The 27,107-nt window shown below is 47.7% G+C and overlaps 2 protein-coding genes across 2 annotated transcripts in view; one reads left to right on the top strand and one right to left on the bottom strand.

Annotated features, from left to right (window-relative positions):
* The window catches only part of fgb (fibrinogen beta chain), a 126,701-nt gene that overhangs the window by 89,735 nt on the left and 9,859 nt on the right, over positions 1-27,107 (bottom strand). The window lies entirely within an intron of this gene.
* Positions 937-15,966, top strand: npy2rl (neuropeptide Y receptor Y2, like). The gene is made up of 6 exons (XM_037480005.2): positions 937-1,040; positions 8,928-9,110; positions 9,377-9,509; positions 13,038-13,203; positions 14,615-14,768; positions 15,315-15,966. Exons 2-6 carry the CDS (start codon positions 8,982-8,984, stop codon positions 15,924-15,926), a joined length of 1,194 nt encoding a protein of 397 aa, XP_037335902.2. The 5' UTR covers positions 937-1,040; positions 8,928-8,981; the 3' UTR covers positions 15,927-15,966.

Genomic DNA, 27,107 nt, shown 5'->3' with positions numbered 1-27,107 from the left:
ACACCACGCTTCATGCTCCAGCAAACATCTGATCTCACACACACACACACGCACGCACGCTTACTGATGACATCACACATGGACACACACTTTGTACAATATTTGTACAAAGTATTTATACAAATTGTACAAATTATGCATTAACACAGTTTTCATACTGAACCTCGTCTATTTTATCCAATGTGGTGTTTTATCTGATTTATTTGATCTCCTGCAGTTCCTTCCCCATTTGTATTATTCATATACTTTTAATGTAAAGTCATGATTCAGGTTAATGTTCAAAGGACTCGAACAATGCAGGTGAAACTAAATCAATGTTGACTTACCTGAAATATTTAAAGTCTCATTTCAACCCTCGGACCAATGAACCCGAGCACTTTGTATTTGTTGTGCTCTCTCTTTCTCTCTCTCTCACACACACGCACGCACACACGCACGCACACACACACACACACACACACACACACACACACACACACACACACACACACACACACACACACACACACACACACACACACACACTTCTTTCTTCCTTCATCCCTCCACTTTCCTCCTTTTCACCTTCTCTTCTGCTTCCGTAGAATAACAAACGCCCACCCACACCCAAACCCCACCTTTTTTCTCCTCTCCCCCCACTGCACCCCCCCCCCCCGCCTCCCACATGAATGAAACCCACCCCCTCCTCCCCTGATCATCCACCGGGCTCTTAACGCGCCGTGCGTAACGGCTTCTGTCGCGTGTCCGTGTCCAGAGACCCGAGAGGAGCTCCATCAGGCTTCAGATCCTCCTCCGTTCTCCTCCTCCTTTCTCCTGCTCGCCCGGTGATTCGTTTCCTTCGGTAGGGGAAACTTTCCGGTGCTGGTGGGGCTTCAGACATAAACCAGAGAGAAGGGCGCGTGGAGGAGGCTGTGGTGTGGCGGACGCGCGAGGCTCGTGCGTGAACTGTTTATTTCTCTTTCTTTTTCCTTTAACGGGAACCGCGTGACCGCCTCCGGGACCGAGAGGATCCGGGACCCGAGCTCCGCAGAGACTGAAAGGTCAGTGTGTCAGTCACCCGCACGTCCCGCGCACGCGCTCACTACGGAATGGCCGTTTTTTGCGAGGTGTGAGACGGTTAACGCGCACCCGCAAATGCGCGTCGGGAAGAGCGCGCGCATCATTGTCCTCCCTCGCGCACACCCATGCATCTGCGTGCGTGGACGCACGCGCACAGAGAGAGCTGCGTCCAATGAGACCTCGTCTCATAATTATTTCCTGTCGGTAAATATTCTTTTTCAGTTACCCTTTAAAATGGAAATAATGATTCTGCAAAAAAATGAACATTGGAACAAACATTGGGACATTGAAGAAAACGAGACCTCAAAGAGAAACTAAATGAAAACAATAAACTCATGTAATACTGCGTAAATACATGCAATAATACTGCATAAATACATGCAATAATACTGCATACATACATGCAATAAAACTGCATACATACATGCAATAAAACTGCATACATACATGCAATAAAACTGCATGAATACATCCAATAATACTGCATGAATAATTGCAATAATATGGTATTAATACATCCAATAATACTGTAATAATACATCCAATAATACTGCATGAATACTTCCAATAATACTGCATGCTAGTATTGGATAAACATTCTGTTTCTCATTCCTCCTCACTGAAACATTTGGAGATGAGTGGTGTTCTAATGAGTGAGAGCTAACAGGGCACACACACACACACGAACACGCACACACACACACACACACAGACACACACACACACAAACACGCACACACACACACAGACACACACACGAACACGCACACACACACGCACACGCACGCACACGGACGCAGAACAGAGGATAACCGGTCAAATATGAATTTCCGGTGGCGATGACTACTCAGAAGATGATTTTCTCCATAAGTAATTGTCATCTGTGTGTGTGCGTGTGTGTGCGTGCACGTGTGTGTATGTGTGTGTGTAGCCTCACGCATTGTAATATTGCCCACAGAAACAACAACTTTTTCTAGAAGTAGAGCACTGTCAATAATGAAGAGTAAAGATCAGGCAGATGAAATAATTTCAATTTTTTTATGTTGTTTCTTTCTAACACCCCCCCCCCCCCCTCTTCCAAAAGAGCTGGCAGCTGGTGGCCCAATTCTAATGATTTATCAATTTGACTAACATTTGCAACATCTCTGCCCGACAAAGGCTTTAACACAACCCCATGATGAGGGATTATTGCTTTATTGGACTTTTAGAATTGTCTTTTTTTTGGTTTGGCTCTGAAACTCATCTGAAACGTCTCCTCTTATCATCAGCACAAACATGGAGTCACTTTGGATGTGCTTTAGGGTGGTTACCATAGTAATCAGGCTAACCGTGGTGACATAACAATGGTCGTATACATAGACTTATATCTATCTATATGTAGAAAGATAGATATCTCAAATATCTCTTATCTGATATACAATCACTCAATCGTGAGAGAGGGAGGACCAATCACGTTCCAGCTCAGTGAGAGAGGGAGGACCAATCAGAATCCACCTCAGTGAGAGAGGGAGGACCAATCAGAATCCACCTCAGTGAGAGAGGGAGGACCAATCACGATCCAGCTCAGTGAGAGAGGGAGGACCAATCAGAATCCAGCTCAGTGAGAGAGGGAGGACCAATCAGAATCCACCTCAGTGAGAGAGGGAGGACCAATCAGAATCCACCTCAGTGAGAGAGGGAGGACCAATCACGATCCAGCTCAGTGAGAGAGGGAGGACCAATCAGAATCCAGCTCAGTGAGAGAGAGAGGACCAATCAGAATCCAGCTCAGTGAGAGAGGGAGGACCAATCAGAATCCAGCTCAGTGAGAGAGGGAGGACCAATCAGAAGCAACAGGTGTTTCACAAAAGGCTTTTAGCCCCCCACTGTGCCGAGGCCTGGGTGTTTAGTGGCCCCCCACTGTGAGTGTGAGTGTGCGTGGGTTTATTGAATAAATATCGGCTCACACACACACACACACACACAGACACAGACATTGGTTTTGACGGAGGCCCGTTAATAACGTTTTTTCTCTGTGTGTGTGTTTTTGTCTTACTTCTAATGAGATGAGCATGGTTTCACACACACACACACACACACGCACTCACTCTTCTTGTGTGATAGCTGAGTGGTGCTTCGGGTACACAAGAAGATGAGTTAATGACTCTTATTTTGTTCCCTCTGGTCCAGGACTGTTTCCACTTGCTCCCTCGGCTCCTTTGTCGGTGTAAAAAAGGTTATTCAAAGCCTGCCATGATAATAATATGTCAGCGAGACGATTGGAATGAGAGCAGAGAGCGAAGGCCTTCCTCGATACTCAGAGGTTAATGGAGAAGGAAGAAGCACCTCCACTGGACACACTTCATAGTTATTATGATGAGAGGCCACACAAATGGACCATTCAGTCATGACACACACTCACACAGACACACACTATTAGCCTGGTTCCACCATACCGGCTCACCATGGTGCTCACTGGGAGAGAGCTGAGCACACACACACACACACACACACTGTGCACAAACAGTGGAGCTGTTATAGGCGTGGGACAAAGGTGATGGACTTGTCCTCACAGATGAGCTGATGGACGTGACGGGCAGGACGTTTGTTGCTTACTCTCTCGTCCATCTTTTCCCCTCCTTCCTTTCTCATCCGGGCTTGACTTCTTCCAGTCCGACCTTTGGTCGACTCCCCTACTAGTCCGACCTTGGGTTTGACTTCTTCCAGTCCGACCTTTGGTCGACTCCCCTATTAGTCTGACCTTGGGTTTGACATTTACCAGTTCGACCTTTGGTCGACTCCCCTACGCGTCCTATCTTTGGTCTGGCTCTTCTACTGGTGTGACTCTGCTGTTAATCCTTCTCTGCCGCTGAGTTGGTTGATTTCATAAACGTATGACCAGATTTCCTCTTTTCCTCTCCAATGGCTATCGGAGGAGACATTTTACTGAGTTTTGTTGTAAAAATGATGCCTCCAAAGTAGAACCCTGCCCCTGACAATGGGCCCTAAAATGGTGCATCATTGGCTAAACAGTATGTCACACATTTATATCTTCAATCAGCAGTTGGCCAAATTGCTTCATAGACCCGCCTCCTTTGGGCCATGGTGGCCCCGTCATAGTTGATAAAATGTAGACAAACACAGATTTTGGTAGAGCGGATGAGTCATTGTGTAAATCCCTGAATGTCAGACATGCTGTTCTATTTACTGGCACTCACTTGTACACAGTCACTCTCTCTGAAGCTCACTCTCCTCTCTACTGCATCTTCTCTCTGTCTCCCATTTAGCTACACATCACCATGCACTCATTTATTCATCACTCCATTTTCTCACTTCCCTGTCTCTGGCAGCACCTCTATTTCTGTCCTCGTCCCGGGAAGCGCCGGCAGAGAAGAGGCCGAGCTGAAGCGTGATTCAATGAGCGCCCTCAGGTCCGGAGGCAGCGAGCGTCACGGTTCAGCTGTTCTCTGAAACTCTTCAAGGTCTCAACAAGAAGCCCCCGTCCTCCTCAAATCACTGGCGTCCCCCTGGTATTAATACGTGCTTAAGCTGCCGGCCTCACACAGGTTCTTTTGAATACTAAATGTTGTCGGGCTGAGATGCACTTCAACACCATTATCGCCATCATCAGAAGCTTCGCTGGAAGTCCTTTGGCATGAGGAGCTAAGCCAGAGGTCTGGGTGGTTGAGTGAGACAAACACCTTCACCCAGAAGACAGCTGTCCCTGTCCCATGCAAAACGAAAAGACAACGTTGTGCTCTATAATCCCTTTCTTTGTATGCGACTCACACACAATGTGTGCTACTTTGCTACATAGCATGATTGTCCATGCTACCTTTTTGATAAAACACTGTATGTTGCTCCTGGAGGATTAATGCCTCCATGAAAGAATGAACGCTGCTGAATGGAAGTCAGTGTTCAGTCGGTGTAAGCGCTCCTCCTGCATGGTGTTACACACATACGTCATTTGATGTTATTTTAATAATGTCAAATACCTTTCCTAACTTATAAAGTGAAATATTAAGGGCCCAACACTAACCCCTGTGGGACGCCACATTTAATCTTAATAACTATTCCCCCACTTGTTTACTTTACTTTTGATACTTGGGTCTTTAGTTTGTTGAATATAATCCTTGGTTTCTGGTTTCTTTCAATGAATATTTACCGTTTTGCACTTTGTTGGGTTTTTTTAAACACGTTTCTCTAACGACAGACGGTAAATGTTTACAAATTAGAAAATTAAGCTTTTTTCATTATTACAGAAATGTCAAATATAATGAATTTCCTTTCTCCTGAATCTGTTATTGTTTCCTTTCGTCCACACGGAACCGTGTTCTGACATTCACAAAGTTGGCATTTGAAATGACCGATAGGGAGAAGAAGGTTCTCAGCCTACCAGGGAGCCAGATCCAGTAATTAGTCTTCAGTGCGTCTCGCATTTGCCTTTTGTTCATGACACATAGCTTCTAGTGAGGCGCGTGCATCGCTGCTGACAGATCAACGGGCGGTGTGACATTACGATCAATTCTTAATCAGCACAGTAGTGTCACCTTTTAAAGTTTGATGAACTGGATCAGTTGGAGAGCCGAGGGCTGCTCTCTCCGCCTCGGTTCCTCCTTTCTTCCAGCCCACTTCCTCTCTGTTTGAGGTTCTACAGTGAATCAATGAACCAGATGTTTGAGTTGTGGCTCTCCTTTAGTCTCCACCACCTTCTGAGGGTGATCACGTTCGTCAGCTTGTCTCTGTGTGTGTATGTCTGCTGCGTACTGGACTAAACCACTCTGATCTGCACCACCTTTAACTAGCAACCCGTGTAGTCACCATGGGAAACCATCCTATCCTCGGTTTTAATAAGAACACCACGCGGGCCGCGTTGTTATCTGCTCCCAGAGGATGAACTCCCACGGGGCAGTACATATTTTATCTCCATCTCTCCCTCTACTGTCAGATTTGTGTTAACAATGAATCAAGTGAGGGTGGGGGGAGGTGAAGAAGGTAAACGCTCCACCTGTCGGCTCGTGTTTGGCTCCACCAGACCATGGAGACGTCCGTCACAGGGTCTGAAGTCTGATTTGTCTTCATTTGTTATTCCAGCAGAAATGGATTTCAGGAAGCGATGGCGGGCTGCCTTCATGGTCCCCTGCTCTCCTCACTGATTAAATTTACAGCACCTCTGCACTGAGCCCCTCCCTCGGCCGTCTCCCTGATGTACTTCCCTCCTCAGATGGTCATCAAACATCAGCATCGAGGGAAATTAACGGTTAGCCCTGGAAGTAGCCATGGGTCGTGTTGCTCTAACACGGATTCCCTGAGCGGGACGCTAACAGGTCAGAGGTCAACGTGTCCTCCTTGAGGCGAGGCCCCTCCCCTTCACACATCAGAGTTCACGTGGTCACCATTTGAACCATTCGTTTTAAACAGAGAAGTCGCTCTCCTCTCTCCCTCTCCTTCCATCCATGAGGCCTTCTTTGAGGTTGGCTAGTGTTCAACGTTGACCACAGAAACAGCTGATGGGTCATGTGACTTAAAGGTTTGCTACGTCACAATTCATGCTCCGATGGATTTCCATTAATACATACTGTATGCATATATGTATGAGGTGGAGGGCGTGGTTTGGCTCGGGTGCACAGGGAGAGGGGAGAGAGGGGAGAAAGGGGGAAGAGAGGGGAGAGAGGGGGGGCGAGAGGAGGGGGGGGTGGGTGCCTCAGGGAATGCTGCCAGGTCAATGTAAGGAATATATAGACACAGCATTATTCTTTCTTTTAATGCGGACTCGTAGGACACCGGGGGACAGAGGAGACTGAGGACAGATGTGGAAATGGACCGGCTGCTTTGCTCTGATTGTCCAGACCTCAAGGTTCTACAGGTTTCCATGTATACGTGCCATTTGTAAAGCTGACCTTAAATTGTGCGCTGGCCTGGATTTCTGATTCGATTCGCAGCATTTCATCTCCTGGTCCACAGTAGAAGTAATGCCCCCCCTTACCCCCTCAGCAGGAGGTCTTCTCCTCCATCCAACTCCTTTCTCCATGCTCCACTTCCTGCTCCATCACGCATGGTGGCTCTGAACAGCACAGGTGGACGTCCATTATCCTTTAAAGAAACCCACCCAGACATTCTCTGGGGAAGAGTAATCAAACAATCTTCTATTTCTGAGGAACTATTGGCTGTAGATCCAAAAGTCTGAAAGCAGCAAAACCAAGGGCCAGAAATCTCAAATCTAAAGTGATGTTGTGTTTAGCAGCTCTTTAGCACTCTGCACTTTACTCTGGTGGGTCTTATTCAACAGAGTCTTATCACCCATCAAACACAAACAAAGTGGCATTAACTAAACACAACTTTCACCCGAATCTGGAACAAATGAATGTGTGAAAAACGTCCATTTAAATAGGTGATGGAGAGAAGATGGAGGTGTGATTCCAGTGGTTCACAGAGGAAAGCTTCTTCTCTCATTCAGTGCTCCAATCGAGACATCTGAAGACAACTCGTCCCTTCCGACTGAATGTCTGTCTCCATGACAACGTTTCCCCTCCTGTAACAACAGCCTGAGTTATTAGTAACACCGTGACACAGTGACTTTCCGGACTCTTCTCTCTTCTCTTTGCTTTCCTCTGTTGCCGCAGTAACATGACGGATGCCCCTGTTTGATAATTGGATCTACTTCTTTCCCTCTTCCTCTTCCCCTCTTCCATCAGATCTATTTCCTCTTCCATTGGATCTACTTCCTTCTCCCCTCTTCCATTGGATCTACTTTCTCATCCCCTCTTCTATTGGATCTACTTCCTTCTCCCCTCTTCCATTGGATCTACTTTCTCATCCCCTCTTCTATTGGATCTACTTCCCCGCCCCTCTTCCATTGGATCTATTTCTTCATAAAAGTGTGAACAAGCTCACACAGCTGCTGTGACATTCTCCCAGAGCTTTGGTGTTAGTCTCTGAAGGACAGCAGGATGTTTAAACTCTAAATCAGTGGTTCTCAACTGGTCTGGCTCCGGGACCCAGCATCCCCCCTTAATGACAAGCCGCGACCCAAATCGAGGAACATTCTCCACTTCTCAAATATATTCAGAATCAAGTTCATAAGCTGAATTTTATATTTTATATTCAGGATGTTTAATTATCCTAAAAACCCAATGTCTCCCATCATGGAATTTTTATTTCAGCTACAGTTTGTTCAGTGCCATCTTTCCTGTTTTTTCCTGCTCTTTGTCTTGGTTTCCATGGCAATGAGTCACTACATCGCTATATTCACTTTTGGCCATTTTGGACTTAGTTGATAGTGGTTGCCATCTTATGCATCAATCATTTGGTCTTTCACCCAAGTCTTTTATTTTGAAGGGTACATGTGATTTTCTTCATATCTAAGATACACTGATTCCAACTATGTGTATTATATTCTTGTAGATACCAGATACGTTTGTGATTGACTTTTCTGATCTACTTTGGACGTAATCCACTCTCAATTCTTGATACAATCCGTTTAGGAATAACAATAAGCCGGTTCTGGGCTGTGACCTGATTAGGACGTCTACAGGGTCAAATCATGTGACATCACTTCCTGCTGTGTCCATGAGGACGAATCAGAGAGGCGTTTACTTTCTGCCAACATGATTCCCTGCAGAGACCAGACACGTGCTCACCCAACGGGAGACTGTTCACCCCGGTGCCTCTGAAGGACAAAGGCGTCTTAAAGGGACACAGACTCATCTTAATGTCCCCTTAGTGCTTCTTAAAGGGACACAGACTCATCTTAATGTCCCCTTTGTGCTTCTCAAAGGGATACAGACTCATATTAATGTCCCCTTAGTGCCTCTTAAAGAGACACAGACTCTTGTTAGATGTCCTCTCTCTGTCCTCTCATCTGTCAACCTGTTTCTTCGTCCCCACAGGCTTGTGAGGGACTCTGGGACATGGCTTTGCCGGCTGAACCCTTGTGATCGGACATGGAGGCCTTCAGCTCAGCCAACGCCACGCCGGACGTCTTCCTCGGCCCTGCCCCCCCCGTGCTGCCCACGCCGCAGTTTGAGGGAGTGGACTTCCAGGAGGACCCCATCAAGCTGCTGAGTGTGCAGGTGGGAGGTGGACAACTACGTGGTAGTATGTTTGATAGTGGAGACCACGTGACCCAATATACTGCAGTAAAAAGCACAGTATGTACATCATAGAAGCTTCAGTGTTAGAACCATAATACACACAGTACCATAGTATCATAAGATCATAGTATCATCATTCATAGTATTACTATTGCATAGATCAAGCACTGATCAGTACAAACATACTCTGGATGAAATGAAGATGAGCGTCCCGTAGTTACAGCTGTTGTTGTTGTTGTTGGCAGGTGGTGTTGATCTTGGCCTACAGCACCATCATCGTGCTGGGGGTTCTGGGTAATTCTCTGGTCATCTACGTCATCTACCGCTTCAAGACACTCCGCACCGTCACCAACTTTTTCATCGCCAACCTGGCTGTTGGTATGTAGAGACACACACACACACACACACACACAGACACACACACACACAGACAGACATGCACACACTTACACACAGACACACACACATGCTCCGATTTGAAGTTGTCGAGAAATCCTCCAGTCATGATGGCTTGTGTATTTGTCTGTGTTTGTGTGCATAAGTGTGTGTATCAGTTTGTGTATGTGTGTATCGGTTTGTGTGTGTGTTGACCTCTGGAGGTTGTGTGTCTCTGCAGTTCTAATCCTCCCTGTGATGTCTGCTCATTGTTCATGCGTCTGAAATTCAGTGATCTCCCCACATGTAAAGTAAGTGTGTACACGCTGTGTGTAGTCTGTGAGTACACAATCCCTCGTCTTTCATCAGCTAGATAACGAGCATCGGACGTCTTATTTTGTAAGAGTCTAAAGGGATTTAAATCGGAGACAAAGATAAAGAGCTCTGACTTTGAAATGCAAATGATCTTCAATTCATAAAAATAAATAAAACATCCAGTTGAACACTACGTGTGTGTGTGTGTGTGTGTGTTTATGTGGATATATATATATTTACACTGTGCCATGTGGGGGAGGAGCTGATACATGACCTTGATGACCTATAATCTTTCCGTCCCCTCTGACCTTTGGGGCTCAAGGCTGAAAACTTTCACTCTTTTTCAAACATGAAACCAGAGACAGACTCAGAAAGAGACTTCAGGACCAGGGACAGCTTCCAAAAGAGACCTTTAGGACGGGGACAGCCTCATGGAGGGGCATCAGGACCATGGACAGCGGTGGAGGTTTGCTTAATTAAACCACAGTGAAACAAACTCATGGAGCACTGACAGGAAGTCCCAAAGAGCCGGGCTAACGTGATCTGGACTGTGGACTTTCTGCAGGATTTGTGTCAACACACCAGCTTCATTATATAATTACACTTCTGATCCCATTGAAACCTCACTGATAAACAACCTTGTTTAGAGCGGTTTGCGACTTGTTGTGGCTTTTGTTGGGTAGAATGTTGTTGTTGTTGTCTTTGTTGTTGTGAGTCTTCTGATTGCGTGGTGGTTTGAAGGATCTTTTTAATCCAGGGCGCACCCGAACCCTCCAGGAGGAGTTCTGCTTCAAATCCCCCTCCTGGATTAGTTCTCCCGTCGCCTCTCCAAGCAACACACACACAAGTCTGTGGAGTCCCCGAGGTGGGACGTTGTGTGTGTGTGTGTGTGTGTGTGTGCGCGTGTATGTGTGTCTAGTATAGTTGCTTTTTCCTTAACATGTCAATATTTAGCCTCCAGCGTCAGTTCTGCTAAAAAGTGTAAAGAAAATTGGATGCTAACTAAAACTTAACGGCAGGCAACTATTAGCACACACGCACACACACAGACACACACACACCCACATTGCCCTGAATCCCTTTTTTTCCGGCTTTGGTTCCTCTGCTGATGAGTCTTTTTACTTTAAAGACATTGCAGCTTTGAGTGTCACCAGTTCTTCATTCTTAACTAGATCGGTAAAATGCTTTTTCAAATTCACTTCACGCTTTTGTCTCTTCGTGGTTTAATGAAAACCGACTGAACATGAAGCCACAAACAGGAAATGGCAGCTGGCCGTTTTCTCCCGTTTCAGCATCAAAACAAAAGAGCTCCTTGGGAGCAACAAAGATGTAACATGAAAGAGATGAAGAGGACCTCCAGAGTGAGGAGAGATCAGATGGAATTCCTCTGAAACCTTCTGATCTAACAGTTCAATAGTTCAAGAAGAGCTTGTAGATCCGAAAAAAGCTGGAGGACATTCAAAAATAATGTTCTGTTCAAACGTTTATGTTCAAAAATAACATGTTGAAAGCGCTGGTTGCATCTGCCCTTTTATTGTGAAGCCTTGTGGATGTGAGAAGCTCCTGTCCTTTGCAACAGGACATTTATTTTGAAAGGTCGGTTGTGGTTCTGGTGTCAGTTTGGTGCGTTTGCTGAGACGCGTTCACGTGTGTACATCCACACTGATTTATCATGAGAACATAACGTGTGCTCCTCATCTGGTTCTCAAGGCTCCAACTGGAAGCAGAAATGTGTACGAACGTAGCTACCTTTAATAAGCAGGTGTCTTTGATGTTTAACGCTCGGTGGATACGAAGACGGAGCAGAAAAGAGACAGAGGAGGAGGAGGGAGGGGAGGAAGAGGCAGTGGAGCAGAAGCAGTGTGACGGACGTGATGTGAAATGTGCAGCCAGAAGGTTTTCGGTTAAATTCCCCTCCAACAGAAACAGGAGCTGGGTCCTCTGTCTCCGTAGGTCTCTTTGTGTCTTTGTCTTGTTGTGGACGCTCAGAAAGCAGAGCAGAAGACATTCCGCTGACACATGAGGAACGAGAGAAGAAACAAAAGAAAGTTTGTTGTGTAGCAAATGTCTTCCAGCCTGGAGGCAGGTTTTATTTTGAAAGGGCTGAACGTGGAAAGGGACACAGCAGCTCTCCCTCCGGCTCTAACTCGACTTGGCACCGTGCCCTTATCGCCGCCGAAACGCCCCAACCGATGGAGGCTCGGGTGCCAGGCCTCGCCCCCCCCGCTGCCCCCCCCCGGTACCGGGTCACTTCCTGTCAGGGCCACGTCTGCAGGTCAGAGGTCAGACTGAGACCCACTTGAGTTGAGGAGATTCACGATCAGCTGCATGGTCTACAGAGAGCGTTTGGGAAGATGTGTGCTGCGTAACCTGAGCTAACAATGTAGCATCATCAGGGACACACGCGATGCACACGCAGTGCACACGCATGATGCATCACGTCAGTGGTGAACCACCGAGGACTGGTGGTGATGTTGTGACATCAGATTGGAGCCAGTACTTTTCGGCTGATAAAATGCCGGCGACCTCTTAATCGTAATCTAAGTGAGGACCTTTCAACAGAAAGTTGTTCTGTAAAAAGCTTTGTAGCTTATGATAGCGTGGCGCGACCTTTAGCTCCAGATGTTGTCGCGCTGGCGACAGCAGCAGATGCTAACGCCACCGGACCGGTCATGTGACCAGCAGATGAAAGAAGATCCCCGGCTCAGCAGCTGAGGTCACATGACTCACAGCTGCTTCCCCAGCGAGTGCAAAGGAGCATCGGAGGACTTATGTAAGGACGTCGTTCTTGTGGCTCCGATGTGGAGGTGGCGGCACATCTCTAATGCTCTCATCCTCCTCACAGAGATGTCATGCTTCTAAGCGTTCCTTTGTCTTTCAAAAACAGAAAGCTGGAATGCCGATGGTGTAGGGGCAGAAGATCAAAGGAGGGTTTAGGACGTATTCATCAAGTCACACCTCCAACACCCTGAACAAATGAGGAACACAGATAGCAGCCCATGTTTCATTCAAAGCATCCGTCTTCTTTCTGAGATGAATAGAACCCTCCTCACTGTGGAACCTCTTTTGGATCTAAACTCAAAGTGCAAATGCTCTGAAATGATTGTATGTCCAGCTGTAAAGACTCGTTGTTTCCAGATGCTTTATAACGCTCCAGGAACAGGAAGTCATAATGTAATGTTCTATTGTTATTGACGCCTCGTGTCCCGCCTGCAGCCGACCTGCTGGTCAACACGCTGTGCCTCCCCTTCACGCTGGTCTACACGCTGCAGGGCGAGTGGAAGTTCGGCAGCACGCTCTGCTTCCTGCTGCCCTACGCCCAGGGCCTCGCCGTGCACGTCTCCACGGTGACGCTCAACGTCATCGCCCTGGACCGCCACAGGTGGGTGGAGCATAGAGCACGATTTGTACCATTCTCACAAATCCGTCAAAAATTAAGAGCCTGCTTCATCCGATCCTAAAGTAGCCTCCACATGGTCCCCATGTCTGTAGCTGGAGATGAAGGTCCCGACCGACACATACTGACACACACCGACAGACACCAACACACACAGACACACGCTTGTTCTTTGAGCATTCAGGCCTCGTAGCTACTCAAGAGAAAAGCATCAATACTTGCTTTTTATTCTCATGGTTTTCTCCAAATGCAGCTGCCTCGTTTGAGTGTTCCTCTCATCTCACGGTGAGGCTCCCTCAGGACAACAGAGATGTGAAAAGTAATTACGCAAAGCGATAAGTGAAGGCTCTCTGAGATGATGGAAGCATTTCCATTAGTTCACTCTGTTTGACCCTGTGAGGCAGAACAAAACTTTCTGCATAAACTAAACCGACAGGTGCACTAAAAGTTATCTCAAAGATTAAGGAGAAGGATTATTTCCTGAAGTCGGTGGGCTTTAATCCCTGCTCCTGGTACACCTGTCCAGGGACCTCAGACACGGAGCATTTGCACTCGTTATCGTTCTGACACAATTTAATGTTGTGATTTGTGTTTCTGTTCCTTGTCGGAGTCTAATAGCAGAAGAAATCCAACTAGCGGATATTAAACATAATCGTCACCTCTCCGGTCTGTCAGGCCGACTCCTCTGCTCCCATAAACGTCTATGAGGAAATGACTCTACTTCTGTGTAGTGACCAGCAGGGGGCGACTCCTCTGCTCCCATAGACGTCTATGAGGAAATGACTCTACTTCTGTGTAGTGACCAGCAGGGGGCGACTCCTCTGCTCCCATAGACGTCTATGAAGAAATGACTCTACTTCTGTGTAGTGACCAGCAGGGGGCGACTCCTCTGCTCCCATAGACGTCTATGAGGAAATTACTCTACTTCTCTCTGGATTTATTCCCTAAGGTTTCTTCCCTTTTTTCCCCATTGAAGGGTTTTTTTCATATTTTGGGGAGTATTTCCTGTGCCGATGTGAGGGTTTCGGGACAGAGGATGTTGCATGTGTACAGACTGTAAAGCCCTCTGAGGCAAATTTGTAATTTGCGATTTTGGGCTATACAAAATAAAAGGAATTGAATTGAATTAAACATTGTAATCATGACTTTATGGTATCAGTCTCTAGTTTCAAGTCATTTAGTGAATCATGGTCCATTTAGGGCGGGGCTACGCATTGATTGACAGGCTCTACCAGAGACAGAGCAGCTCTCAGTCTCGTGAAGTCTTTCCAGGGAGGCGAGAGCAGAACCAGACGTACAAATACCGCTGTGTTCCCCTTTTCACTATCAATCCCATCTGTTCCAGACCGCTGACAAAAGATGTGTGTGTCTGTGTGTGTGTGCATGTGTTTTCCAGGTGCATCGTGTACCACCTGGAGACCAGGATGCGTAAGGACGTGTGCTTCGGGGTTATTGCGCTGACCTGGGTGCTGAGCGCCGTGCTGGCCAGTCCTCTGGCCATCTTCAGGGAGTACGGCTCCTTCAGCCTGGAGCCCGGACACGCCATCCAGGTACACACAAAGGCACACACACACATGCTCACACACACACACACACACACACACACACACACACACACACACACACACACACACACACACACACACACACACACACACACACACACACACATGCACACACACACACACATGCAGCGCAGCCCTCCTCCGTCTCTTTGATCTCCTCCCTGCCTCTCCATGTCTTTCATCTCTTCCTACCCCCCCCCCCCATCGACACAATCTTTCTCCTCGTGCTTTGAACTCTTTCAATTTAAATACGTCGTCACATTCCCCCCCCCCTCCCCCACGACCCCTCCCTGCCCCGTCAGCACATGGCTTGTGTAGTTATGTTGCCTGAGTCCAGAAAGTAGAGCATCATGTGACGGCTCTTCATCGGGCTCCTCCTCGTCTGTACGTGATGAAGTTCCACTGAAGATGATGATGCACGTGAACTATTCCTACAGTAATGTCCTGATCCTGATGTGGATCAGATCTAATGTGGATCAGAACCTGATGTGGATCAGAACTTGATGTGTCCGTCTTGTTCTCGTCCCTCAGGTGTGCACGGAGAAGTGGCCCGGTAAGAGCACTGACGGCACCGTCTACAGCATCTCCATGCTGATCCTCCAGTACTTCCTGCCGCTGTCCATCATCTCCTTCGCCTACTGCCGCATCTGGTCCAAGCTGCGCGGCCACGTCGGCCCGGCGGAGACGGGCGGCGCCGGCGCCAACTCCGAGCGCCACCGCCGCCGCCGCAAGACCACCAAGATGCTGGTGACCATGGTGGTGGTGTTCGCCGTCAGCTGGCTGCCCTTCCACGCTTTCCAGCTGGCCACCGACATCGACAGCTCGGTGCCCGACATGCGCGACTTCCGCCTCCTCTACACCGTCTTCCACGTGGGCGCCATGTGCTCCACCTTCGCCAACCCGCTGCTGTACGGCTGGATGAACCGCAACTACCGCGCCGCCTTCCTCGCCGTCTTCAAGTGCCGCAGGGGCGGGGGGGAGAGGGGGAGGGGCGGCCGGCTGCACAGCATCCTCCCCGTCGGCGGGGGAGGGGGGGAAGGAGGAGGGGGTGGAGGAGGAGGAGGTGACGGTGGGAGGGCGAAGAAGATCGTGCTGGAAAGCCAGGACGTGGTGTCCACTCAGCTGAACACCACCGACGTGTGAGGGTGGATGGTGAACCTCCATGTCCCCCAGAGAGACAACAGAGACATGGATGCGGGAGGAGGACAAGGACCTTTGCTTTTCTTTGGGGGGGGGATGAGTGAGTGCAGGTTCTTGGAGGTGAGGAGGAGGACGTGTTCCGATGTGACTGAGAGGATTGAAGGTGGATGCTCGTCTGGGTGGAGTAATAAGGAGAGATGTAGCCCTCCTTGTCCCTCGTCTCAGACAGAGCCTCCATTACCCACAATGCAGTTCAGAGCAAGCCGTGCTGTCGCGTTATTCCCACTGTTCTCTTTAGTGATCCCATCAGGAAGGCCGCCATACAACAAAGTTCTCACACATACTCTGTAAATACTCTATGTAAACTATATAGAGTATGTATATGCTCCCGTCTATAGAGGAGGAGGAGGAGGAGGAGGAGGAGGAGGAGGCATGGCTTGGTCTCTCTCACCATATCAGGAGATTATTCTCTGTGGGAACATTTGATGCATGTAAACGGGGTCGAGGTCAGATAACTTTATTTACTCCTACAGGCTCCATCTCTCTGCATCCACCTCCACCCTCCCTCCTCCACGCTATCTGCCCGTCTCTCACCCCCCCGCAGCTTTCCCATCATGCTCCGGGGCTGAGCGCGTCCTTCATAACGATGTTATCAGAAGTGTTTGAACTGTAAGAAGGAACACATTCATCTACATGAATAATTATAAGGGAGTGAAGGAGCACCCCCCCCCCCATTCAGCTGTTTATCTCCACTTGGGCTCCAGTGTGTGGACGTGTGGAAGACAAAAGCCTCCAGGTCCATTTTGTTCACCTTAAACATTCGCCATGAACCATAATGTGCTTTAGAGGACAAAGCAGCGTCCTGGGCCGTAACCCATGGAGTTAAACTGGATGTTTGTACAATTGACCTTTGACCTTTCTCCTCTGGAGGCTGAAACAGAATAGTTTTCTCCTATTTGGGGTTTTTAAAGGCTGATGGACATGAACTTGTCCTGGATGAAGAACTACAACTCCCATGGTGCATTCACAGTAAATAAGTCAGGTATGGCTTCCTTCAACTCACTTTACTTTCTTCTTGTGAAAAATGTAGTTTATAAAAAAGACATAAAAGTTATTTATTCTCCGTTCAGCTTGCTACGCTGGATGACAACTCCCAGGATGCATTGCTGCTTATCCACTGAGTGAGAGGAGGGTACCTGACGTGGATCCTGTGGAAACGCGTGTAGCCCAAATGCACCATGGGACCCGTAGTTGACTTGTGAGGGGAGGGGGGAAAGGGGGGGGGGGTCAAACATGAATGTAAACTTCTCTGTAACTCGGCTGTTGTATTTTTGTGTCATTCTGTGTGACAGACTGTAACCGAGCAACAACAGACTTTCTAAAGCACAAACACTCTGGGCTCTTTCTCACTGCGTGCGTGAGTGTGTGTGCACGTGTGTGTGCCCGTGTGAGTGTGTGCACGTGTGTGTGTGTGTGTGTGTGTGGGGGTTTCAGGGTTCACTTGACATGTAGCTGCTGTTCCATTTTAAATCAAATTAGTTAGTTGCCAACGGACAAGAATCAGCTGAGAGTGAGCGTGCGATGGTCTCCACGGTAACCGGGGGCCCGGAGAACTTCCCGTCTGGACGTGGTGATGGAAAAAGGACTTGAGTTCCTCCGGCTGGGTGCATTTATATATATATGTAAATATATATAGCTATATATATATATATAGATGTGGAGGAGATTGAATTGCTCTTCACTTGAGGACATTTAATTAAAACTAAGCACTAAATGATCCACTAATTGTTACTCAAGTCATGACGGAACAATCGTGAAGTCTCCAAACAGGAGCTTCATCAGATCTCATTATGGAACTCATATTTTTTTATTTTTATACAGTTTTGTTGTGAGAGTTGAATTGCTTTAGTGAGCGGTGTTGTTGTGTCCCTGTAACCAGTAGAAATATAATAAAATCATTGAAAGAGAGATAGAAATTCATTTGAAATTCATATCATGATAAAAACAACAGAGAGGATGGAAGGTTGCCACGGTAACCACCGATTGCTGGTCATTCCTTTTAACCCCGGGGGAGTAGACTGACTGCATGAAGGAAGCGGCGATCAGTGGGACGTCCACCCGTGTGGGACCAGGAGGACCAGGAGGAAGAGGAGGGAGATGAGGAAGAGGAGCATCCTGTAAACACACTGTCCAGCGACCTCCATCCTCTGACCCATTCACTCTAAGAGGAGACCCTGACACTGCTTCGTCCTACTGAGAACCAGCCAGAAACAGAAAGTGACGGACAAGTGATGGACTGATGGAAGACCACAGGGAGCCGAGTGAGAGAGACGGAGGGGGGGGGGGGTGTAATGGGTTCTTTCTCTCCCTTTAATCCCCCTGGTCCTGAGCTGATGGCTTCGACCCTTTAAAGAGGAAACGAGGGCCGCTCCGTGTGGAAAATGTGAAGAACGAAGCGTTCCATCGCTTCAGAGCGCTCGTGTCATTGAGTCTTTCATCGTGGGAGGAAGGACGGCTCAGTGGATTCACGCTGCCCGGAGGCTTTTGAGCAATCCCAGAGGTGATTATCAGATCCATACCCTTCTTATTTGTTCTGGAGGACAAATGCTACGTGTTTGGACTGTTTTACCCACAGAGGCTTAAAACTAAAGAGGCTTTCGTTGGCATGAATGTCTGCTGGGTCACCGGGGCTGAGTGGGGTCACGCGATGGGGGCGGAGCCTGACGCCCGCCGGCTCGGTCAGCGACACGCCCTCCTCCCCCAGGATCCACTGGTGTCCTGTATTCCCTAAAAGTTCACATTCCTTTAATATTTATAATTTAGAGTTCTAAACATTCCTTTTCAAAAATGCCTTCATTTCTAATGAAGGAGACAGAGGAGCTGAGGAGCCGATGATGACTCGAACATCTGGATCAGATGTAGTGAGGATCTCTGCAGCTGGTAAGTGAAATACTGAAGTTGACACTCATTCATTATGTTCGCCAACACAAAAACACTAAAACTCTAAATACAATTCCACAACATTCATAACATTCATTTCCTCCTGGAGGTGTGTGGCGGTGATGATGTCGCAGCCTGAACGTCAGATAGCCCCACCCCCTCCTGACTTAAAACAGCTAAATATTTAAGTGTTATAGAAGAGATTAGTGAGGGGAGGGGCCTCCACCCTTATATGTGCAGGTGATTGGACAAACATCTGTCTATCAGACTGAAGTCGGGAGATCAGAAACCACAAAAAGCTTCTTGTTACTCTACCTGTTTTTCTGAAGGTATTCATTTATTTTGTTATATTTATGATCATATTTCATAATATTAGGATCATATTTCGTCATATTTTGGGTCATATTTCATTGGAAGAAACTGTTATTCAAGGGAATGTCTGACTAAACGGACGTATTCCAAACTGATCCATTGAGGCTGTGAGCGAATAGATTTGTTTAATGGAGCATCGGGATTCAGGTCAACCCCCCGTCCCCCTCCCCCCCCCACCCCCCAGTCTTCATGTCAAAAGAACAAATGACTTTCAGTGTGAACAAAAGGAGGATCTCACAAAGCAGGGCTGCCATTACCTCAGTAGTCGTTTCACTAGCATGGTGCGTTAGCATGCTAGCACAGCGTCAACTAGCAGGTCCATGCTAAGCTAGCTAGCTGCTGAAGGCGCTCCACATGCAATCTGGTCAGTATTCTCTCATCGTCTCCTGTCTGCTCTCCAACTTGCAAACGTTATACTTTCAACTTACTTTTACTTACTTTTCATCTTGTTTTCACTCACCCTCCTGTATCCATGGTAACGTAGCAGTGGGGGGGGGGAAATTATGTCGACCAGGAAAACCTCTCCAGTTGAGGTGGAGTGGTGTCCTCAGTGATGTAAAATATAAAGGTTTATGTTGTTGTTTAAACGTGCACTTGTGGAAGTCATGTGATCGGTAAATCCACTTTGTCTGGTTATTACTCACCGGCAGGCGCCAGCGTGCTCTCCCAGGTCACAGGTGCCCCCCACCCCCCCTCGGGGGGGGTTTCTGTTGTGACTACGTGGGCGACCTATGAAGGGACTCCGAGTCGATATCTGGGATTAACGGCTCTCACTCTGCCGGGGTGAGATGTGAGGCCGAGCAGCTGTCCCCTCGGGCTGGACTGTGTGTGGGACCCGTCAGTCAGACGCACACAGCCACACACACACACACACACACACACACACTCACACACACTCACTGCATCCAAATTATTTTAACTCACTCCTGCTGTCTGCAAGCGCCGATCAATACCCACTGATCTGTGTCCTTGATCCGTTTAGTACTCGACTATCAGAGTGTGTGTGTCTGTGTGTCTGTGTGTCTGTGTGTGTGTGTGTGTGTGTGTGTCTCTCTGAACGCCGGTGGGGGTTGAAGACAACATGATTGCTGCTCTCAACATTTCAAAACCAATGAAGTGTAGAGAATGTTTCATTGTACGAGCAGCTTATTAGTTGCTGGGAAGAGGAGGCCATGGGAGAGAAATGAGATGAAGTGTCTCTCATAAGATGTCCCCAGTCTCCTGGCTGTAGGGTCACTACAGGTTTCTGTTGATACCACCTGAAGCGTAAGAACGGCCCTGTTGTGTCCTTCTCCTGAGATGTTGTGTCCGGGTGAAGTAGATGGCGCTGAGGAGGCGGTTGGTGGAATGAATCGTGTCACTTTCTTCGTGAGAGGGAAACCAATCGAATGCAAACCTTCGTTCATTCTTCTCATGTGTGAGTGTGTGAGGCCTCAGCAGTGCTCCTGTTCTTTAAGGGCTAGATGTAGTGGGAATATCATTGTAGGTGGTACTTGAGCAGTATCTTAAACTGCTATATTTTCATCCCTTCACCTCCCTGTCCATCCTTTTCTTCAAAGATTCCCGTCACGTCCCCCCTGGTCGGTCCGGTGGTTTGTGTCACTGGTCTTAAAGTCAAAGTGAAAAGGGACGGATGGTTTCACATCAGAGGGCTTCTTTCCTGGGAGGTGGGAGGCGACAACTAGTCCGACTGCTCCGTCGCTTTGAAGCGCTTTGGAGGTGTTTTGTCCTTGGTCCTCGGCTGATTGCTGGATGAGATCCTCCTTGCAGCCTCCATCTCCGCTTTCTACAGATCGTATCTGCCCCGACAAACTGATTGAGCTCAAAAGCCTTTCTTTAGGATCAGCAGCCTTAATAATAGTGTGTGTGTGTGTGTGTGTGTGTGAGGGGAGGAGGTGAGAGTCCTCAGCAGGCCTCTCAGGAGGGAAACATGCCCACTGGGGTCCTTCTTTGGGAGATAACAGGCTGCTCATCCTTTAATCGTCGTAATAACTGTACTTGTGTCCTCAACAAACTCTTTATCATGAAACACGACAACGGATGTCACCCCTTTCTTTCCTGAAACAATAGATCCAGGGAGACAGACACAGCCTCTGATTGGCTGGCAGGTGTCATGACATCAGACAAAAGAGCTTCTCCTCATTCGTATTCAGACCCAAAAACGCTGCTTCCCCTGTTCAGCATGTCAAGGGAAGACAGAATTATCCCAGTGTTTGTGTCTCCTTCTGGCTCATGGGAGAAGAATCACACACACACACACACTCACACACACAGACACTTTTCTTTGAATCTTTGCCGTACACAAAGGTTGTGTTCTCATTCTTCCTGCAGCCTAATTAACTTTATTCCTTATTCTACGGCTTTACTCGTCTTTCATCCAAAGACAGAAGAACGTCGACCTGAGCTAACATGCTAAAAGAATGCTAACATTTAGCTTTCAGCTGAAGACCCTTATTTACTTGTTTCCGAGATGCTTTTTGTTGAAGCAGGTTGACCCCCCCGGGTTGTCCCAGGTCCCGGAGGCAGCCGGGTGGGACCGTCTACACGAAGCAGCCGACGACACCTCGCAAAAAAAGCTGCCACGACCTCCGTGCTGTGAAGGTCGCGTCAGCGGGCCGCCGGCTCTTCTAAAAGCAGGAGCGGACGGATGGATTTTCCCCTTCGTGGATCAGTTGACCTGAACTCAGGGGGCGCTGATTTCTATTTGTGTTCTCGTGTGACTGCATGTGGTCATCGAGCTGAAAGCTGGAAGCAGTTGTGATGACAGAAGATCTTGTCCTCCACGTGGATGGAGACCTTTGGCCACCAGGGAGGGCAGAAGCACAGCATGCGTAGTTTGCCTTTCCCTGGAAGATCATTTGAATCATTCGCATCAAAGATGGTCCATTTCATGACATCATCACTCACGTCATGATGAGACCATCGGGCCAAAGACAGATGGATGTGGAGCCATTGTTTAGTGACGGATGGATGGATGGTTAATTTTAGTCACATTACTATTAGTAATATAATTAACTAATTCACTAGTATGACTAATATCACTGTTATATGACATAAAGCAGCTCCAATGCCTCAGAGGGCTTTACAGTCTGAACACATGTGACATCCTCTGAAGCTCTCACATCGGCACAGGATCAACTCCCCGAAACATGAAAACCCTTCAATGGGGAAAAAAGGGGAGAAACCTCAGTGAGACACGGAGGAGGGACACGTCTCCCGGGACGGACAGACTGCAATGGATGTCATATTACCATCGCACTTCTACTACTACCAAGCTGCTAATGAGTGGATTATTAAAACAGAAAGATGGGATGTACAGAAGGACTTTGTCTCTGTACGAGCTGAAGTGTTCATTCATGTTTCAGCACCTTTCCATAATCCTCATGAATCCTCTTTATTCACCGTTTAATAATTCAAATAATCCAGATTATTCACACCCCTGTGATGTGTTCTTTTCCACCACATGACCCTGTTCTCCCAATGGGTGGTTTTCTTTTCATTCAATGTCACATGACCATTCAGCATCTCGTGTGGAATCCTTTTTTGGACGGTGAGAATATTTGTGAGAATTAAAGACTTTTTCTAGAATGAGGATCATTTTTAAATCCCCCAAGTTGTGCAAATGAGGGAAGTCTGGAGGATCGGGCCGTGTGTGCAGTCCTCGATGTCGGCTCGTAGCTCACAGTGTCCTCCTCCTCTTCTTTTGTTGGATTCGTTGGTGCACTCACAAACTTCTGGCCAGAGAAGGCCTCGGCTCGTCTTTTGACCTACATGGGCTCTTCTTTAAAACATATTATCAACTGTGTTATTGGCAGAAACTTCCTGCGGTCCCTGCTGGTTGCCTGGCAACTGCACAGAGCCCAGGCACAGTTTGGCACATCACCGAACTCACACACATTCTAAAGGCATCCATTTCGTTCTCCTTCTTTTTGATTTGAAGGGAATGGGGATATTTTATTCATAATGCTTTTGTTGTCTTTGTAGATTACTGTAATGCAGGAAATGCCACGACAACGTGAAGCGACAGCCACGAGGACAACATGCCACTTCCTGTTTGGGGCTTCCACAGGAAGCCAAAGTCCCCCCGTGAGCGGGAGGGAGGCGAGATTCACTCTTCATGAGTTCCTTCGACTCTTCTTACTGCGTCCAGGGAGGCGGGCCAGATGTGGCGCGGCACCGGACTCCAACATCTGTGTGCAGAGGGCCCAAAAGAACAATCACTTAGCCCCCTTCTCCACCTCTTTCCATGGCGGCCCCGGGGCCCCTCAGAGGAGATGTGGTCCGGGACTCCAAACATTCTCATCAGCTGGAACAAACGGAGGTTCCTGTGTCTACGTGTTGGGGAGCTGTGAGCCCGGGCGAAAGCGCAGCGTCATCTCCTCCATGATGTCATTAATGCCGTACGACAGGACTCGGCCCGGCTGCTCGGCCCCCTGCTGCTCGGCCCCCGGCTGCTCGGCCCCCTGCTGCTCGCCATCTTCTCTGAAGTCGAAACCCACAAAGGCTGCTCCAAGCAGAGGGTCATCAGCTCTTCAACGGCCTTCATTTCACCAGCTTTTCTTCTTAATGAATTTATGCTGTTTCACTGCTCTGAATACCAATGTCATCACAGCAGCTCGTGGTACTTTCTTCATCTTCTTCTGGGAACTTCCTCCACTCTCTGAAGCAGAGTACTCGAAGGACACCACACGATAAGTGACTGCAAGTCAACGGTGACGTTAATCCACAGTAACTCAGTGACGAAGACTTAACCCACGGGAAAGATGTTTTTTTACTTTTCTACTTCCATACTCTCTGCTCTGAGTCCAGACATTTAAGAGTCGATTTAGATTCGGCGGGTCAAACCGAGCTCTGATTGGACGAATGCTCGACCAGCTGGAGACGAGGACTGAGATGTTTCCACTCCTATATCTTGTTAAATCTTAGAGAAGAGTTTCATTTATTGTTTAATCCACCTGGGGTTCCCTTCAGGGATGCTGTGACTCGTTAAAATTCACCTTTCCTCCCGCCTTTATTTCCCAGCAGCCACTGCTGTTTGTTCCTGTAAATTACCTTGCGATGCGTGCGTTGCTTTGATCTCAGATTAACGGGTACCTAGAGCTCCTTCAGGTGGGCGATTGACTTCCTGTTCAAATATGATCTGTCAACTGGTCGTATGACGATGGCTCAAGAGTTTAGATCAGGACGAAGCGTAGTCGGAGACGAGCAGAGTGCAAACGGCCTGCTGAGGTGTGACTCGTGTGTGGAAGCTTATGAAGGAACACAGAGGTTTATCTTTGGCTCTGAATGAACCATAGCGGGGGGGGGGGGGTTTCAAAACTCACTGCGTACAAGAAGGTTGGTCTAGATGTTTGAACCCAACTTGTCCTTGGAGTCCCACGGCGGTGCCTGGCCACAGAGGGAAGCCAAGCGGCGTGAGGCCGTGGTTCACCCTCTGGGATAACGCATTGTGACAGGATGCGTTGATTCCTGCTGAGACAAACGCACATCAGACCCCCCCCCCCCCCCCGAATGGGAACACGCATGTTGGTAGTCCCGTCTCCTGGGCAGATTCGGTACAAAATATCAATGTTCTCTGGATTTCCCAATCATGTCGTCAATGGAAGCATCTGACAACTGTGGGACGGATTCATTTGAGTAAATGTGAATAAGGATCATGTTGATTGTGCCAGCGTTACTCAACAGACCGTCAACAAGGGAGATCTAAGGTGTTTCAAATATTTATATTGTGAAACATCCGTTTTACCAAATGGACGACATTTGGTACTCTCTCTCTCTCTCTCTCTCTCTCCCTCTCTCTCACCCATTAAGGTGTCCGTTGGGAGTGTGAATCGAAGCGAGAGGAGTACAAATTGACTTCCTGTCATTTGATTAGCATCGGATGCACATTCACAGACCACATTTACTTCAAACAGCAGAACAAGTACGACAACACGACCGCATGAACATGATGGCATCTTCTATCACACACACACACACACACACACACACACACACACACACACACACACAGTTCGGGTGACTGAACATTAAAAATGCATCCAAATGCAATTAGCACCCGTCTGACTCGGCGAGGACAGGATGGGGGGGGGGGGAGGGGGGTTATAATGTTTGACATTTAGACGTTACAGTCAGCTCAGAGAACATCTGTTCTTAGTTTCAGCTCAGACCAGAGGTCCGTGCCCCCCACCAAACATTAGATCCATGGTCAGAAAGTTCACTGCCTTGAACAAAGGCCTCCAGGTGCACCTTTTTTTGTATATTTATAAACCCAGGATGAGCTCTATTTGACATTGTGGACACACATGTGACGAAATCATTTTCATACCAAGGGCAGAAATCGTCGCAGCGCCACTAAAAAGAAGAACGTACCGAGCTGTGTTTGTTGCGTTATTGTGATGATGTCCCTCCACAGTGAGACGAAGAGGAGGAGGAGGAGGGGGGGGGGGGGCTTTGAGTGTGATCGTCACATGACCTAACCTCTACCGAGGCGTCCTGCTGGGACTCAAAACAAAGGACTCGTGGACCGGAATCCTCCTGGTTCCACTTGTGACCGGTTTAATGTTGTCACAGACTCATTTTAAATAGACACTTGTGTATTTTTAAATGCACAGAAAATAGGACACAAGCACAGATTTCATGTTACCAATGACCAAAGATACGGGTTTGAGGTTATTTTGTTATTAATGTGAGGATCGCACAACTACAAACTTCAGTGACTTGAGCTTCAAAGGGACTGAAAAGTGTGTGTCTTCAAAGGAGTGAACAATCCCAGCTTTGGGTGTCTGATTCTAAAGGCGGGCATCGATTGTCTCCATCAGCCTGACGACCCGCAGGGTTTCTCTTTTGTGCAGGGCTCAGCATCTTTTCATCTCCACAAATCAGGACGAGCGCTTCCACCAGAATTCGACACCAGATGTTGTTCCACACATTTGCTCCAACTAGATTCTTACATTCTGAGCTCCTATGACATCAGGCTCATGAACAGAGAGGTGCGTCACATATTTGATACATTTATACAAATGTATTAAATATGTGACGCCATTGATTTTTCTAACATTGATAGATGTATGGATTCCATTATTCATGGTAACTGTTATTCTGCAGCACAGACAGTCTGAGTGAACTCTACTTCTAGTTATGATGCTTCTGTTTCCACAGAGGAGCAGGACTTTGAGAACTGCATTGGGACACAGTTGTTATGATCGAGAGAGACACACTGATCATGTGGCTCCATCTAGTGAGAAGAAATTATATATTTTGGGGGGAATATATATTAATAATTAATATATTGAATAATTATTATTCCATCGAAAGAAAATAATATGTTGAGAAAAAATATATTATTTGGAAAGAAATATTCTGTGAGAAATAATATTTTTAAAGGGCACGAAGGAGGGAATGTAAATCCTCCACTACAGCCATGAACCTGAAGAAGCGCAGGTGAGAAACCGCATGGCTGAAAAGAACGCGGTAAGCAGTTCAACGACAACCGGCAACCTCACCAAGCACACGCGCCTCCAGGAGGGAGAGAAACCCTTCGAGTGCCGACACGTTCTGAAGAGCTTCGGGCTGCTGCAGCACCTGAAACACAAGAAGCATTAGTCCCCCGGAGCTGGGGGTTGGTCCTCTTTTTATTGTTGCTGTTGGATCCTCCTGTCCGCGTACCCTCGGGCCAGACATCAAACCGCTTTTGCGCATGCGCGTGATTGTGAGTGTGTCAGTGTGTGCGTGAGCGGGAGGGTGTATGTGAATGGACTTGAAATAAAAATGGAAATGCTAATCAATCAAGCTTTGTAACTCAAACGTGTGGAATGAAACCATCTGGATGAAGTTGTCATTTGCATATTGAGATGTGTGCTTATTGGTCCT

Source organism: Pungitius pungitius, chromosome 1 (assembly GCF_949316345.1).
Source record: "Pungitius pungitius chromosome 1, fPunPun2.1, whole genome shotgun sequence".
NCBI classification, from domain to species: Eukaryota; Metazoa; Chordata; class Actinopteri; order Perciformes; family Gasterosteidae; genus Pungitius; species Pungitius pungitius.
This window is presented reverse-complemented; position numbering and strand designations above follow the sequence as displayed.